At 46.7% G+C, this 16,238-nt stretch overlaps 1 protein-coding gene across 8 annotated transcripts in view; it reads left to right on the top strand.

Annotated features, from left to right (window-relative positions):
- Positions 1-16,238, top strand: part of LOC106744776 (sn1-specific diacylglycerol lipase alpha) — a 47,700-nt gene that overhangs the window by 21,056 nt on the left and 10,406 nt on the right. For 7 of the 8 annotated variants that reach the window (XM_014619836.1, XM_014619843.1, XM_014619860.1 and 4 more), the window contains 11 exons: positions 4,197-4,408; positions 7,318-7,419; positions 7,619-7,805; positions 8,281-8,365; positions 8,928-9,256; positions 10,070-10,265; positions 10,595-10,783; positions 12,214-12,504; positions 13,194-13,423; positions 14,517-14,540; positions 15,648-15,780. In XM_014619836.1, coding sequence (XP_014475322.1) covers positions 4,197-4,408; positions 7,318-7,419; positions 7,619-7,805; positions 8,281-8,365; positions 8,928-9,256; positions 10,070-10,265; positions 10,595-10,783; positions 12,214-12,504; positions 13,194-13,423; positions 14,517-14,540; positions 15,648-15,780 — 1,978 coding nt within the window. The remainder of the gene's footprint in view (positions 1-4,196; positions 4,409-7,317; positions 7,420-7,618; positions 7,806-8,280; positions 8,366-8,927; positions 9,257-10,069; positions 10,266-10,594; positions 10,784-12,213; positions 12,505-13,193; positions 13,424-14,516; positions 14,541-15,647; positions 15,781-16,238) is intronic. The other variant, XM_014619816.1, reaches the window with a different exon arrangement.

Genomic DNA, 16,238 nt, shown 5'->3' with positions numbered 1-16,238 from the left:
GCGCTGCCACACGCGCGTTCTCTCGCTTTTCACGACGACACTTCGGAGATCGGTAATGCATAATAACGCGACCGTAGCGAGCGCAAGGTGAACGGGATATGCTAAAACACCGTCGCCGTTCTATCCCGATATTTCGAATCAAGCTTATTAATTAACTGTCCATCTCGCATAATTACACCGCGTCGGACATTTACATTATGGCTATTGTGTAAATCTCTATTGCGTGTGTACATCGCGCGATTCTCGGCGAGATAAATTGCTTGCGTTTTGAAAATTCAATCCGCTTGGAAACGTGGTATTTTGCCGCTGAAATGAAACTATCTCCAACGATTGAAACGAATTTGTTTCTCATTTAAGGCTAATCGTTTTCCACTGGAAAATTTGATGTCGTCGAACTTTTTTTTTGCTGGGACGGGAAACACGCGTCGTTTTACGTGGGAAACGCGGGAAATAAACTGCCGAAATTTGCTTTGCATTTGGAGTGACTCGTATACATACTTTTTTTTTATCAGTTAAACGAGTAGTCGAGGAAATCCGGTTGGTAATTGTATAAATTGGCCTCATCCAAGTTGGAAGGATGCAAAGTAAGACGAAACCACAGAATGGAAGCGAACGAAGGCCGAAATGTAAATGCTTGAAAAGTTGTAGGAATACAAATCGTAGAGACGACGCGAGTCTCGAGTTGGCGCGATTTCCTTCATGTCTCCCAAGCCGGTCCGAGCTCATCGTTGACGACGTGGTGAGAACGAAAGAACTTCGCTGTGCAATTTCGAAAATAACGACGAAAATATGTGGAACGAGGACAAGGGGGGAGGAGGATGAAGTAGGAGATCAAATTCTGAAGACTTGAAAATGATCAGGTCACGAGATGCAAAGTGTACGAGATCCGAGCAACGCAAAACACTCGTTAGACCCGAAGTGATTTGCGGCTCAAACTTCAACTTAATTTTCTTCGATGGAAGCCGGTAATTATGAATTATGAAGGGGCCGTAATAATAAAGATTTCTCGGAGGTCTTCTCGTGACTTTGCTCTTATAGAAAATCACCTATTTAAGTATGCGAGAGCAATTTTCTGTTCTCATCGCCGAGCCGTGCGACACGATTTGAGATGGGGTTTCGCGAAGCGAGGCGAAATCCGTGCCGCTCGAGGGCAAGAAAAACGTCTACGTGTGCGAGAGAAGTTAGATTCACATCTGCAAATAGTAAGAATCGGTTCTGGCTTTTCCTCCTCGGGCTGTCTCGTCAAGGAGCTTAGATAAGGCGGAGCGACGGAAAAGCCGGCTATGGGGTAAATCGATACGAAGCACGCAGCAGCATCCAAGGCTGACGGCCTTTCGCTTCGTCTCCACTGCTATGTCTCTCCCCTTCTTATTGGTTCCACCCTTTTCTAACTTACTCCTTGCTTCATCTCTCTCTCTCTCTCTCTTTCTCTCTCTCTCTTCCTCTCTTGCTTCCTGCTGGGATTCTTTTGGCCACATTATGATCGATCTACTTCACACCGAGAGAGAAGAATAGCCGATCTCATTGATATTGTATTTATTTTTGGCATCTTTTGCTTTTTGTTTTTCTGACAAAAAGTAACATAAGATTTAATTGTCTCACTCGTTAACACTACATTTAACCTTCGAGTTTGGCACTCATAAGCCAGATTGACTCAAGCAAAAAGTTAAGGTCCTATAGTTGTTGAGTCTCAAATTATCGCACATATAAACGTAGAATTCTTTACTTAAAGCATGCAAAATATACTTCTTTCTGTATAGAATCGGTACATTACATCAATACACATTTCTATTATACCTTCTATTAAATCGTCCGTTTTAAAAGAAATGATTGCGATAAACTTGACAAATTTACCTTTTATACACTCAAAACTGCAATATCTGTCCACTGGATAAGCATATTTACAGATATTTAAATAAGGAGGTGTCAAAAAGGTTACTGGGTCTCACAGATCCAGTGTGCCGAGTTAGGCGGCAGAAAATAACGAAAAAATCACGCTAAAGGGCTGACAATGGTGTCCTCGATTATAATTACTTCACTGTGTGCAATTACAGTCACAAATGTGCTTTCCTCTCACAGTGTTCGTATCCACTCGTGTGCCCTCGCTCACGAAATATATGAACAGCGGTATCCTCGAAACGAGCGCGTTACGCTTCGCGAAATACAAGCAGTTCCGGTCCGGTTGGCGATCCCGGCAAAAATATTTCACAGGACGCCCACACGTCTCGCCGCTGATACGCGTTATGCACGTGACAACGTCCGACGGACGTCTCGCCAGGATGTATTCGAGGCTTGTCCGTCGTACGTTATGCCGCATAGTGCCGCATAGTGCGAAACGAAGCGGAATATAACGGCGGTGCATGGATGTATCTGCGCAGCGCAACATGAAAAGACTGCATCCGGGACGATACCGGGTCATCTGAAAAGGGTGAAAAAGAGGAGCAACAAACGGCGGAATAAATGAACCGGGCTCCTCTTATTCGCGATAACATCGATTTTCGTGTCATCGCGCGCCTCCTCGTCGCCCGCATACCGTTAACAGCATCGCGATAATATATTCGGTTGTTATTAGGGCGCTCGCGGGAGTTTGCCAAGTTTTCACGGGGGTGACGGAAGATTGTGATCCCTCCTGCGTTCCTTCGTTATAATACTATGGTGATTAAAATTAAAATGATAATTAAAAGTAGTTTGAAAAGTTTTGAGAAAAACCGTTTTTACCCCCACTTTTTTCGCGGATTTCTTCAGTTTCTGTACTGAGGGTGAACGAGAATTTGTTTGGAAAAATTCACGTGTGTTCGGTTAAAACTTACCATGTTCACTTTTTTTTTAACTTTTTTTAAAAAAGGATAAGAAATCAAGTCTGCGGGAGAGAAAGTAAAAATGTTTTTTTGTCCAGGAAACTTTACAACTATAATTAAAATTAATCAACAGGCTTGTGTTTTTTCACTTTCTCTTTCTTTGTTGCGAAGAGAAATGGTTGATAAAACGAAAAGTGACCGTAATTGTCACGTGAGATTGGCCATTTTTTCTTCTCGCAATGCGACGCTCGAGCGAATTTCCCCTCCGTGATTCCCGACGGCGCGGCATTCACCGAAAAACACGCCGCCGAAGATCATTCGTCCGGTGGTCGCTAAAGGATCGCTTCCGGTTGATGTGACCGTTTGAAAGCTCCCGATGCAGTCCGATGCGACGATCGTGTTTATCGCAGCGTGTACCAAAAGTCCTATCCGAATACTGTCCTATCGGTGGGCTCTATACAAGGTGCTACAAAAGACCGCCGCGGTGCTAAAGTTCGTATGCGCCAACTGTCGCGCTCACAAAAGGCTTTATGCGCGCCACCGGCGCGTCGATGTAATTGAAAGCGTGCCGTGATTATTAATGCCGGGCGACGGACTTGATATGCCATTATCATGACATAATAGATATCGATAAGTAAAAGTTACGTGATTAATAATCACAGTCTTTGCCGTGCGAAGCGCAGAGGACTTGTCCCGAGTTGAAATTTTCACGCTACTTGACGCTTTTAAAGATAGTTTGTTCCTACTTACACAAATGGCCTGTAGACTAACACCAAATTAGATTTAGCATTTCTAAAGTATTTCCTTAGTTTTCAGTGAAAAATGTTACAAGAGAATAAACTGTAATATATAAGCAATTAAATAATTGGAATAAAATCACATCACTACCCGCATTACTATTAAAAGTTACTTATTTCGACTTGCTTCTTTAAGACGAATTTTCACCATTTTCCCGCTTTAGATGAATATAAATGCTACCGTCGCTCTTCAGTGCGACCCACGAAACATGAGATTGTACATTACGTTACACTTCTTAGGCGTAAATCGGTCCATTTTATCCATCGTTCTTTCGATTCGGGCCACCGTTTTTTATTCTATTTTTATGAAGTGGATTCTCGAGCTAAAATCGAAGCGAGACTGCTTCGCCCGTCCCGAATCGAACAATGGATGCGAGTAAACACAACTTGCGCGCTCGGAAATTTCAAACGTAACGTACTCTCTCCCCAGGAAGAATTTAGAGAGCGTGTAAACCGGGAATATACGAACGCGCCGTGCACGCCTCCGAACTGAATTCCGGGGATATTTTCATGGCGACGCAATTTATCGTCGGGAACTAGTTTTCGCCTTTATTCAGCCTTGCATTCCATTTAAAAAGGGGTATATCTTGATGGGTTATAGGCTGACGGTGCTAGGCGTTCTACTGGGGATTCTCGAGTGGGATCGTAGCATCCCGTGCATTCTACTCCTATGGGACTACGTGATCGGCTACGAGGCCCTCTTCATGGCCTGCTTAGTGGTGGAATTCTCCATTTGCTTCCTGGCGACGAGGGGCAGTATCCTGGACACTGCGGCCAGGGCGCCGATGCAATACATCCTTTATATCCGGCTGTGTGAGTATCCGATTATTTGCCGACTGCGACTCTACAAATGTTTTACGCCTCGCCATCGAGGGGAAAAGCTAGGGCTTGAAAACCGCGCCCGGACTATAAAATGCGCGATCGGTCTTTCGTCGCGCGATCTTCGCTCGTTCTCGGTGTGTTTATCAGCGATGTGTCAAGCAGAGATCAGCGTACAGATACAGAGCAGGATTGTTTAATATCTTCTTTTGCAAATTATTGAACGGTAAAAAATTTTGTGTTAAAAACAGTCTGCTGAAATTTTCGTATTGCTTTAACATATCGGAGCGGGAGGGAGATATATTAAAAAATATATATACATAAATACGTACGTAAATTAATGTATTCATTTTATTAACTTGTTACTCTTCAATTTATTTACCTTGTTAAAGTGACACAAAAACTTTAGTAGACCGTTTTTAACAGAGAACTTTTTACCGTGTACTATTCATCTTCGAACCGGATACGTAGATCTTGAAAAGATTTGTTGAAGACGTACATACTATGTAAAAAATCTTTTCAAAGTTCGAGGTTACCATTCCTTTTCTCGCATTTTACAACACAAGCCAAAGAATTGCGCTTGTGTCGACCACACGTAAAAAAAAGAATCCAGTTCCTGTAACTGAACGAGGCCCAAACGAAAACTCGGTGACAAAACGTGATATCTCTGTTACCGCGACTGAGAGAACATTCGCGCGAACATTCAACTGCAACATTAAAACTCGGCCGAGACAGCCGAGATTGATCGAGTGAGTAAAAACCTTCCACAGGAATTTTCGTCCGGTCTTCGGGCAGCGGAAAATTCAGTTACACTAACGGGCTTGTTTTTTTTTCTATTTTTCGTGCTGTTCATCCACGAGTGAGATCGCCCTTGAGTTGAGAACTACACTAATACTAACTACGTAAAAAATATTTATAAAGATCGAAGTTTCTTTTCTCACGCTAATAACAAAAGCGCGAAGTAACCACGCTTGTAACGATCCAGCTTTGTGCGCGGGGTAGGTTGTGTTGCAGGAACTAAAGAAAGTTGCGATGTTATTGTCGCATCGATTTCCTCGGTATCCTTCTTTCCACCAGAATGGAGGCAAACTGGCTCTATGAGCGGCAAAAAGACGAGGACTTGGTGAAAACGTTCGATGAGCGCGCGTGCATGTGTGTTTGTGTGTGCGTTTCACGCGGTATCGGACTTTTTAATCCGCCGCGATCAGATCCGTTCCCGTCGTGTGTCGTCGATGTTAACTGCTTTGGCAATATTATTAAACTTCCAATGTGCCGATATGTATTGAGAGACAGTCGATATGAAAACGGTGTCGGTGAAAACGGTCCGATGACAGTCACAATATTTGTCGCGCAATATCGCGCAACGGCGCTCATAACGCCCGCTATCGACATTTGTTTTTTCTCTTTCGTTCCTCACTAACAATTTTCCTTCGTTCTATCTTTACAAGCGAGTACACGTCGCGAGCCTTCTTCGTTCGCCTTCTCCTTTTTCTTTTCTCTTCACTCTCTCTTGACGCATCCTGCACCCCCGCCCTCGTTTCGCCGCGAGGCGAAATTTAGTCCGTCTTACGTGCAAGAGGCGCGCGTCCCCATTTTTATTTAAATCCTCACCAGACCGGCCGGCCGACCAACCCGGCGATTTAGCTTCCGCCCGAGAGTACCGTTAAATTACGCGGATTGCACGCGCGAAATGAATTCGCAATTCGATTATAGCTTGACGCCGGCCGATGTAAATTTAAGTCGCGATGTTAAGCTCCCGAGATTCAATTTACCGGCCAATTATTTTCCCGCGTGCTTCGGCCGCAATCGGATTCGTGTAATTCCTCCGCGGTGCTCCCCGCGCGGCCGTTTAAATTAATATCAGAAGGACGTCGATTGAACCAGAGTGACACATTTTTCGCTTCCGAGAGAAATCCACGGTGAACGTGTTCGTACGTCGAGCGAAATCCCGTCGGAGGGGAGAACGGACCGCGACTTCGGTTTGGAAGAGCTTCCCCCGTGGAGGCTCTACACAACCGCCCGAGTCGAAATTTCGGCCCTATGTTGGACCTCCAATTCTACAGCACGTCGTCGGAGCTAAGGTGGCGAAATAACTTGACTGTAGCGATATCCCGAAGTAATCTGTTCAATCCTCCGTCGCGATCCGAGCACGTCTCGCGACTGACGTGTTTATTGTCAGCATTGTTGCAAGTGGGTCGGTCATGTTCGCCTCGCCGCGGAAACGCGCGCTGACCGGAGGCGGTAGCCGCGCGTTTCCGCCTCGGGAAACAAACGGGCGCTTTTGTAAGCTCGACGGCGCCGTCGATAACTTCGATCTTTTTATGCGGCGCGAATGTGATGTCGGTGAGCGCGAGACTGGCGTGTGCTTCCTCCTTATTGTAAGAAGTACATTATCGTGCGCACTCGCGGCATTCTTCGCACACCGGAAGACACGTCGTCGGGAGACGACGTACACGAGAGATAACGAGATTTTAGTCCCGGCGAAATTCGAATCGATCTGCCGAGTCGAAATTCTGATGCTGCTTTGGTGGTATTTTGACTAGTAAATTTATACGAATGTTCGAAAATAATCTGTTTTGGCGCTAAAAGTACGGCGAAAACGAGAATTAGAATTAAATCTATCTTGGCTTCTATCAAGTGTGTTGTAGAATCAAGGTTTAACACAGAGCCAAAATCTCGACTTGAACCGCGTCTCACGTCGCGTCATTTCTCGACGTCTTCTACTCTCCCCCCTGTCACCTTTCATTTTTACTTGTTAGTCGCCAAGGGACGAGAAACGTCGAATCGGAAATTCTGTTTTGCTATGGTCGGACATTGAGGTAGAAATTGATAGACAGATAAACAGGCAGGCAGGCAGGCAGCTAACTTACGACTTAATCTCGATGTGGATTTGATGCTTCCAGTCCTAGTTCTGGTGGAGTGCGGATGGTTGGGCGCGGGTCTCACGTGGTTAACGTATTATTATCATATCTGTCCAGTGGACCAAGCTAAGGATGTTATGTTAGGTGAGTCCTTCGTCTGTTATTTTCTTTTGCTTACATAGAGAAAGGGGGATTTTCGCCGTTTATGCTATAAATAAATGGTCGTATCTCGACTATTCGAGAAAACGTCTCAATTTCCGAGTTTCGAGATTTTGATCTTTCGAGACAACGGCACGAGCCACCGATTTTCTCGACTCACTGCGACCTCATTCGTCCCGAGCAGGTTTGGTAGTGTCGAATTGCTGTCTGATGACGCTAATGACGGTGACGATTTGGTGCACGTACGACGCTGCCGGCAGGTCCTGGGTGAAGATGAAGAAGTACCAGCGCAGCATGAGGGAGGCGGAGCTGCGGGGGGCGAGGTTGCACTATAAGCGCAGCGGCAGCAGAAATCGAAATTGGCGACAACGGTGAGTGTCCCGGCGCGCCCCTGTACACTAAGCCGCAATAAAGCGGCTCAGCGTTTACCAGGGAAGGAGGCGAGAGATCTCGGTGTCTCGAATCTCCCATTCCTTCGCTCTCATATCTTTCTCCATGGCGTTACGCGAGCCGACGGAATTGAAGAGCCCGGCTCTGTCGCTTTATCGCGAACGAAAGCCAGACGGGAGAGTCCGAGGGCTTTCCGCGAAATCACGTCGCGGAAAATAGCGGTGCTCCCGTCGCCCTCTAAATGTATGTCCGACCAGTGCGGTGGCTTTTCCACTGACACCCGCTGGTCCACTTTATATCCCTCGATCCCGGTCGTCTCGCGGAATTTTATTCCGACCGACTTTTACGTCGGCCCGGATTTGTACGTTAACATCTATCTATCTTTCTCTCTCTCTCTCTCTCTTTGGGCGAGCGCACGTCCTAAACATGCGTTCCCGTTTAAATCTTCTGTTGCAGAAAAGTCATACGTGCCTATCAAGATAGCTGGGACAACAGGTGCAGGCTGCTGTTCTGCTGCATGGGTAACTCCGACCGCAATCGAGTGAGTAGCGTCGCAGCTACGGAAATCTGTTCCGGGGAAACGAAAGAGATGAATTTATTCGTGACATTAATTCGAGAATGAATTCTCCATTGAACCGTAGGAAAATCGCCGTGAGACGTCAGAAATAAACGGATGCTCGTTCACGGAGAAGCAGGGACGTCGAAGTAAATAAATTAAGCGGATAGCCGATCGCTTTCTCTCGAATGACGAATGAAAGATTTAAAGAGAGGAAAACCTCGACGTCTTTTTTCTCTTTCCTTCCGTTCTTTTTCTTCTCTATTTTCGAGATATTCTCACTTTTGCAGGAATAACGACCTTTTACGTATAACTTTTCCGCGACGGTTTCGCGAGGAAATACAGTTTTGTACGATGTCACTCGTGCCTTTGCCTTGCGCGAAGATTTCCGATGTACAGAGAAGCCTCGCGGAAAAAAAATTGCCTCTGCCAGAGAGGGAAGATCGCTCGCTTTGCACGCTCTTTTCCAACATAGGGGTGGGCGTACATCGTGCAGTTCTAAATTCGCTTCGCAACACACTGACGAGATAAAAACACTCGGTTGCAGAACTCGTTCGCTGACATCGCGCGGCTGCTGAGCGACTTCTTCCGCGACCTGGACGTGGTGCCGTCGGACGTGGTCGCCGGTCTCGTGCTGCTGCGCAAGTTCCAGAAGATCGAGCGTGAGTTGATAGTGAAGCAGCGCAAGAACGACACGTACGAGTTCCTGTCGGGGGTACCGGTGACCCCGCGCACCAAGTTCCTGTCGATGACCGAGGACGGCGACCTGGGCCACTTTCAGTTGGCCATCCACTATATGCATTTCGCCCTCGCAGCTTACGGCTGGCCCATGTTCGTGGTTAATCCCTCCACCGAGCTCTGCCAGTTGTGCACCAGGTAATTCCTCCTCGCGTCAAGTACGTCTCTCTAATTAAAACGAGTGTCGATTACACTGGTCAAACAAATTTCGTATTATAAATTGTGTCCGTTACGAATTTTTATTTTTTTCATTTATATTTATACGCTGAAAAGGAAAATGACAGTGAAAAATTGTTCAGTCGTAATACAAGAAAGTATAGACTTGCACTTCAATTTTCGTAAATTAATGACGTGAGATATGAAAATAAAACATATTTTTCATTGCGATTTCCATGTTCGTATGTTTGATACTGTCAGAAAAAGTAAAATCTCTTTTGAATGTTACATTATTAGACGTCTCTGAAGGTCTCGAAATGAAGAATGCTATAATGGAGGAATAGAAATAGCCCCTATCTTTTTACAGGAAATTAAAATACAATTTCATTCATAAATTCTTACAGAACTGCCACATATACCGTCTCAAAGTAAAAAAAATTAGCTTTGAAGGGGATGATCGAAGGAATTTCCTTTTCTCCACACCACAAAAGCCTCAAATATCAAATTCCCTTTTGATCGTTGTTCTCACTATACGATGGAAACTAAAGCCAAGTTTTGATTTTAATTATATTTGTGATTAGCGCCACAAAATGAACCAGAATTGACGGTTTAGATCCAGGATACAGTTTTGGTGTCGATCAGTGTTATTGTCTGTATAATATTAAAAACTCCCTCGGATTTCTCGCGACGCTCCGATGATCGATGATTCTTCATGGTCGCGTTTTTACGCACAGTCGTGCGGAAAAACACGGACGACACTGTCCCCGTGAACCGTGTTTTCTTCCTGCTCGACAGATTGCGATGTTGCTGCTTCGCGTGCGGCGCTCACGAGGACGAGGCGACGATCGTGTCGGACAACTGTTGCCGATGCAATTACGCCGCTCTGAGCAGCATGCTCGACTTAGGCGAGATCGAGGTGGTGTATGCGACCTTCCACGTCGACGTAGGCGAGACACCGTTCTTCGTAGCGCTGGACTACACCAAGAAGAAGGTTCGTCGTTCGTTAATCGCCGCGGAACTTTAAGCCGGTGCTTTAGTTTCCTCAACGAAAAGCAAAGTTTGCTTCCGATCGTCTTCGAACTAATTCACGAGAGACCCTGACCCTCTCTTTCTCTTTCTCTCGGGTTTGATTGTTAATTTTCTTCTAAGACAATCTCGTTACTAGCGGGACAGTCAATCGACAGGATTTAGATTATCGCGTCCGCACCGCTTCCCGTCGCTTTCCGCGTTCCTTATTGGACTTATCGTCGTAATTACCAGCCGTCTCTTCTACTTATGCGATGCTTCTCATTGTGCATCTCACCCTCACGTTTCCACCAGGTGGTAGTCAGTATACGTGGGACTCTGAGCATGAAGGACGTGCTGACGGATCTAAACGCCGAGGGCGAAGTACTGCCTTTGTCGCCTCCGAGGGAGGATTGGCTGGGGCACAAGGGGATGGTGCAGGCTGCCGAGTACATACGCAAGAAGCTGCTGGAGGAGGGTATCATCGCACGTGCCCTCGCCAAGGTACGCATCGCTTGCAAATGAGCCGCGCCCCGCTCGCTCGCTCGCTCGTTATCGAATGGCGACGATAGCCGGCCAAGTAATTATCGTGCGGTGCTCCGCTATCCGCATAATAAGCGACAACTGGTACACGCGAGCGTAATGAGAATGTTTTTTTTTTCTTTTTTTTTGCGGCAATTGCACGTATATATTGTCGCCAACTGTCGAAAACGGGAACGCCACAATTTTCCGTTGCAAGCGCTTTCTCGTTCGGAGTCAAGGGAGATACCCGGGAGTTCCGGTTTATACCGAAGCTCTTCGCCGTAGATCGATAAATGTATCGTTTCATTTAAAATGCCATTTTTCACACGCTGAGGGAGAGACGTTACACGTCGAGTTGGTGCAATTCGGCCCGCACGTCTAATGGCAGTCTTTTCTACATAATAAAAAAAAATCGCCGATCCCCTTCCTCTGAATATGCATCGCGGAGGAATAAAAAAAAAAAAAGAGTAAAGCTCACCGTTTGCCATACACACTCGCGCGCTTTCCGCGCCGCAACGAAGTGTGACGGTAACTTTTTCATCGCGGATTTAAATCGCTCGACGTTTCGCTGAGCGCGCGCCTCGTTCGGGACAGTTAAATTTTTCAGCCCGCCGTTCCGCAATACATAAAGCTTATGTACCGTATGAACAACGTAGACAATATATATATATGCGCTGAATCTACTTTATCCCGATAGAATTTCCTATAAGGAATATATCAGGCAAAGGACAATGTACGGGGGATTCAATCGAAATAATTCAGGAAGCGGCGCGACGCTCGCGTGGGGTACCTTCGCTCGGAGAAAGAAAGTTGATCACATCCAAGGATGGGATTCTCGTTCCGAGTGCGATTGACAAAGCATATACTTTTTTTTTGTTCGTTATATATAATCATTATCAAGACAGATAGCCAATAAGAACGCGATCGAAATGAATGTTGTAGCGATGCGTTACTTTAAATTATCGCAGGAGGAGGATATAAATGTTGAGTGTTGTTCACGCACGCGGTGAATTAACCTTCCACGCAGAACGAATCCTTGTGATCCTAGACTTATAATATTACAATCCTCTTGCAACCTTACCCAACTACTGAATGAAACATTTATATCCTTGCACAATGATTTAAAATAAAATAATACATCGCTATCTTATCCCACAGTCTATCTTTTCCTGGTTAATAACCGCAGGAAGCAGTGTGTTATAAAATATAAAAGTTCACTCACTCATGAATCATCGATTCGTCACATCACACGGTATAATCATTGTGTACATTATATACTTAAAGCTTAATCGCTACTTACACGTCAGACACACCATTGATTAAACCGAGCCCCGAGTTTATGGTGGGCGAAGTGTTACGTGGCGGCGATAATCAAAGGGATCGTTTCGATGCACGGTCATGTCTCGCCGCAGGATACCTCCAGGGGCACACATCAATTCGGGTTGACGCTGGTGGGACACTCATTAGGCGCCGGCACTGCTGCTATTCTCGCGATCCTACTGAAGCAGGAATACCCGGATCTGGTCTGCTTCTCATTCGGGCCACCCGGTGGACTACTGAGTATGCCAGCCCAGCAATACACTCAGGAATTTATTACCTCCGTGGTGGTAGGGAAGGACGTCGTACCTAGAATCGGACTCCGACAGATGGAGAGTCTGAGAGCGGACCTCATCAACGCGATAAAAAGGAGCGTCGATCCTAAGGTACCTCTTCATGGGGTTTTTCTTAAACCACTCGTCTTTTTTTTGCAGTCCTATCTTGACAAGATTGCCAATACCGATGTCGGTCTCTTTAACTATTTTCACTTTCAAACACACGTCCCGAATTGAGAGCTTGTCGATTTCAAGCCACTCGCCACGATCGTCTTGATTAACGACGTCAGAAGAAAAAGAAATGTATAGCCAAAATTCTTTGCGAAATACGTTGAAATAAAAAGATACGCCCGTAAAAAAGATATTTGTGATCGATCGGGCACATTTCGTCAAATATTCCGAAAACTTTCCTTTTACTTCAACGATCAATAAACAGCCGTGAAATCAATGCGATATACAACCTTGTCAATTTATACGCGTATCATATTATTTCAGCGTATTTCGCAAGAATTTCGGGCAAGCTTTTTCTCGCTTCTGACGTCGTCAGACAAGACAACAGTGCAGCGATAGGGGCCGGTAGCCTAGAGTTTTAAATTCAAATCGAGTTATGTTATTCAATTTGCCGATTTAATTTTGTTGCTCGACAGTCCCGGCAAAATCGCGCAAACTCGGACATTTCCGTTCAGAACTTTACGTAACTCGCAGACCTCGATGTTTCTCTGTTCTCACTCCAAAATAACGCGAACGTCAAAGTGCCGTCGGTTCGTCGAGATAACGTGTACGTGGGCGATCTGTTCCAGTGGAAGACGATAGCGTGCTCGGTGATGTGCTGTGGCTGCGGCTCGACGCCCACGTCCGCGGCGAACCTGGAGGCGGGCGGCTGCATCAGCGAGTATCAGCGGGACAAGGACCAGGCGCGCGCCCAGACCGTCGTGCCCAGTGACTCCAGCATCGCCTTGACCCTGCACAGACCCCTGTACCCGCCCGGCCGGATCATACACGTAGTGCGGCATCACCCGAACAAGGACGAGTAAGTACTGTCGATGTGCAGAAGTTTCACTTTCCTCTTCCATATCTCAGTTGGTTTCGCAATTATCTTCGGAGAATTTGCATCCGCAATGCGAAACTAGACCGCACCGGCGCGGGGAATCGAAGCTGCGTTTTCATTTCGAGTCCTGGTTATAAATAGAGAAGCAACATTGAGCTCGATATATGATGCAAACCCATCATTTTCTTCGCATGACGACGCAGCAAGCGAGCAAGTCCGAATCTACGATGGATGTAGTAAGATTTATGCTCAATCATAAATAATACAATATAACGTAATTTCTCAAGTAAGACTAAAACGTCCGAAGATGTCGTAAGGATACTGTTTTACATAATAAGACGTCTTAAGGACATAAAGAAGAAGGAAAAGGAGAATAAGTAAGAAAGGAGATTAGCTTGCAAGAGGCGAGGTTCAATAATTATTCCGTGTAAGAAAATTCCCCCTCCATAACTTTAAGCTTCTCATTATAACCTGGCGCACCAAAAAAGGATTTTATTGTCATAATATATTAAAATCACTGCACAAGATACAAAGATCTCACAGTCGCTGGAGAAAATGACGTCGAAATCATGTGGATGTCGTTCAAGCAAACTGATTTTCCCAATGTCGCTTCTCCTTTCATATTTAGGGCTCTAGTTCACACTCGATATACGAGAGCGCTGACAGGCTTACGCGCGAGGATGCACACGAGTTTCCTCGGCGTGTGTTTCTCTCTTCGACGAGATTGCGCGAAGAAGACGTTCCATGCGATAACGTTTATTTAGCCTGCATTACATGGTAATCGTGACTAATAGGCGACGGCGATGTACAACATCACTCGACAGCCGCGAAAGTAATTATCTAGCTTCTCTTTTCCGAAACTTTCGCGCTGATCGATGTTTTTAACGTCGCGTGATCGCGCGATACCGAAGTTGGCGATCGGTGCGCGGCGTTAAGCGTGTTTAACGAGCGCGCCCAGCCGGGCCGGAGTGTAATTTACGCGCGAGATGAATCGATTTTGCGCCGGTGCGCGCGCGCGCGCGCGCGGGCTGACGAGCAAACGAGAAGTTAATTGCGTCTGTGTGTTTCTTTCTAGGCAGAAGTATGAGACGAGTTGGAGGTACGTTTATAGCAGATAGCTTACAGTATTTTCAGGACTACCACTACTACCACTACTCCTCCTCCTCTGGATTGTTGCATCTTGGAGATATGCCCGCATGCCTCTCTTTGGTCTATGTATATATATATATATATACATATATATAAATATATACATCCCGTATTTATCATGTAGCCGAAGCTACCGACCGCTCCAGCATCTCTCGATACCGATGTCGGATACGGGTTTCCTTCGGGTTCTCCACGCAGTTAGAACGATTTCCATCTCGATCGTCTCGAGAAGAGTACACGCTGGCCGAAGTTTTACTGCCGCGTGTATATAGCCGCGCTCATATCGAGAGTGGTGTTGTGGCCGAGTGTCGAGAGTGTATCACGCATTTTGCGCGGTGAAAAAGGCGATTGCGGCGCGATATATCGTTCTCTGTGTGCGTGCGTGCGTGCGTGTGTGTGTGTGTAATCGATAGATGCATCGGAAGTAATGTTGCCCGCTCATTTTCGGGTCCGTCTTCGAATGGAATTTAAAGCTGAGAAAAGGATATGCCGGGATTTGTGCCATGCCGCTCGTGTAATGTTCCTCCAGGCACACACACACACACACACGGTACATATATATATATATATAATATATGCATGTGATCGACGCGTGAGCGATGCGTGGCCAGCAGGGTGGTGCAGGTGGTCGGGTAATTTTTGATAACTCCACTACCATCCATCATGATCCATCAAGACAGATTTTACTAGTATAGTCCTCTCTGATTGTAGTCCTCACGTGTCCGCTGGGATGCATGCCTCCACTCCGTAGATGATCTCTCTCTCTCTCTCTCTCTTTGTAGGAAACAAATTAGACTATGCATGATTGATTACATACGCTGTACATAAGAAAAGTCTATTCATTACGAGGGAGATTACTTCTGTGTCGCGCAAGCAGAAATTCAAAATGGGCCGGTAATAGGCCGGACGTTTGTCGCAAAACGGGAATCAAAAAGAGAAGCAAACGTCGCGAATGATAAGAGAAAAAGTGGTTNNNNGGGGGGGGGGGGGTTAGAGAAACGAACGGGGGAGAAAGGAGACGGCGAGGTCGGGTGCTCATTCTCGCGTTACATTGCAGACAGGTGTTGAGCAAGCGCGAGCCGGTGTACCAGGCGCTGTGGGCCGGGCCGTGCGACTTCGACGAGGTGCTGATCAGCCCGGTGATGATTCAGGACCACATGCCGGACAACATGCTGCGGGCGCTGAACAAGGTAAGCCAGGCGGCGGACGCGATCGTGCGGCAAGTGAAGCGTTCGCAGACACCGCTAAGCCGGACCCCGTCGGTGAAGCCGGGCCATTACGAGCCGCTGGAGGAGACCACCGACGGGCCCGACGTTCTCAGCGAGACGGTTGCCGCCGAGCGACGGCCAGCCAGGATTGACGCACTTGACGATCCGGATCGAGGCGCGGCCTTCGCGGATAACCGCGCGCTTAGCACGTCGATCGTCGTCGACGTGGAGATCCACGAGACGCAAGCGGAGCCGCGTTAACGACGACGACGAGTCGTCATCGATCTCCGTGCTCTTCTCCGCGATCGCGATCTGCTCCCGGAAGGGCTCGAGGATAATGTGCCAAGTGAGAACGAAACGGACTGGCGTACGGGGATGACTTGAACGCGGCCGTTTGAGAACAGATCGTCTTGAACGACCCGGTAGACTCGCGCTCGGGA

The sequence above is a fragment of the Dinoponera quadriceps genome, unplaced genomic scaffold (assembly GCF_001313825.1).
Source record: "Dinoponera quadriceps isolate SergipeBrazil2010 unplaced genomic scaffold, ASM131382v1 scaffold120, whole genome shotgun sequence".
Classification (NCBI taxonomy): Eukaryota; Metazoa; Arthropoda; class Insecta; order Hymenoptera; family Formicidae; genus Dinoponera; species Dinoponera quadriceps.
Note: the sequence above shows the minus strand (reverse complement) of the source record. Positions and strands in the feature narration are given on the sequence as shown.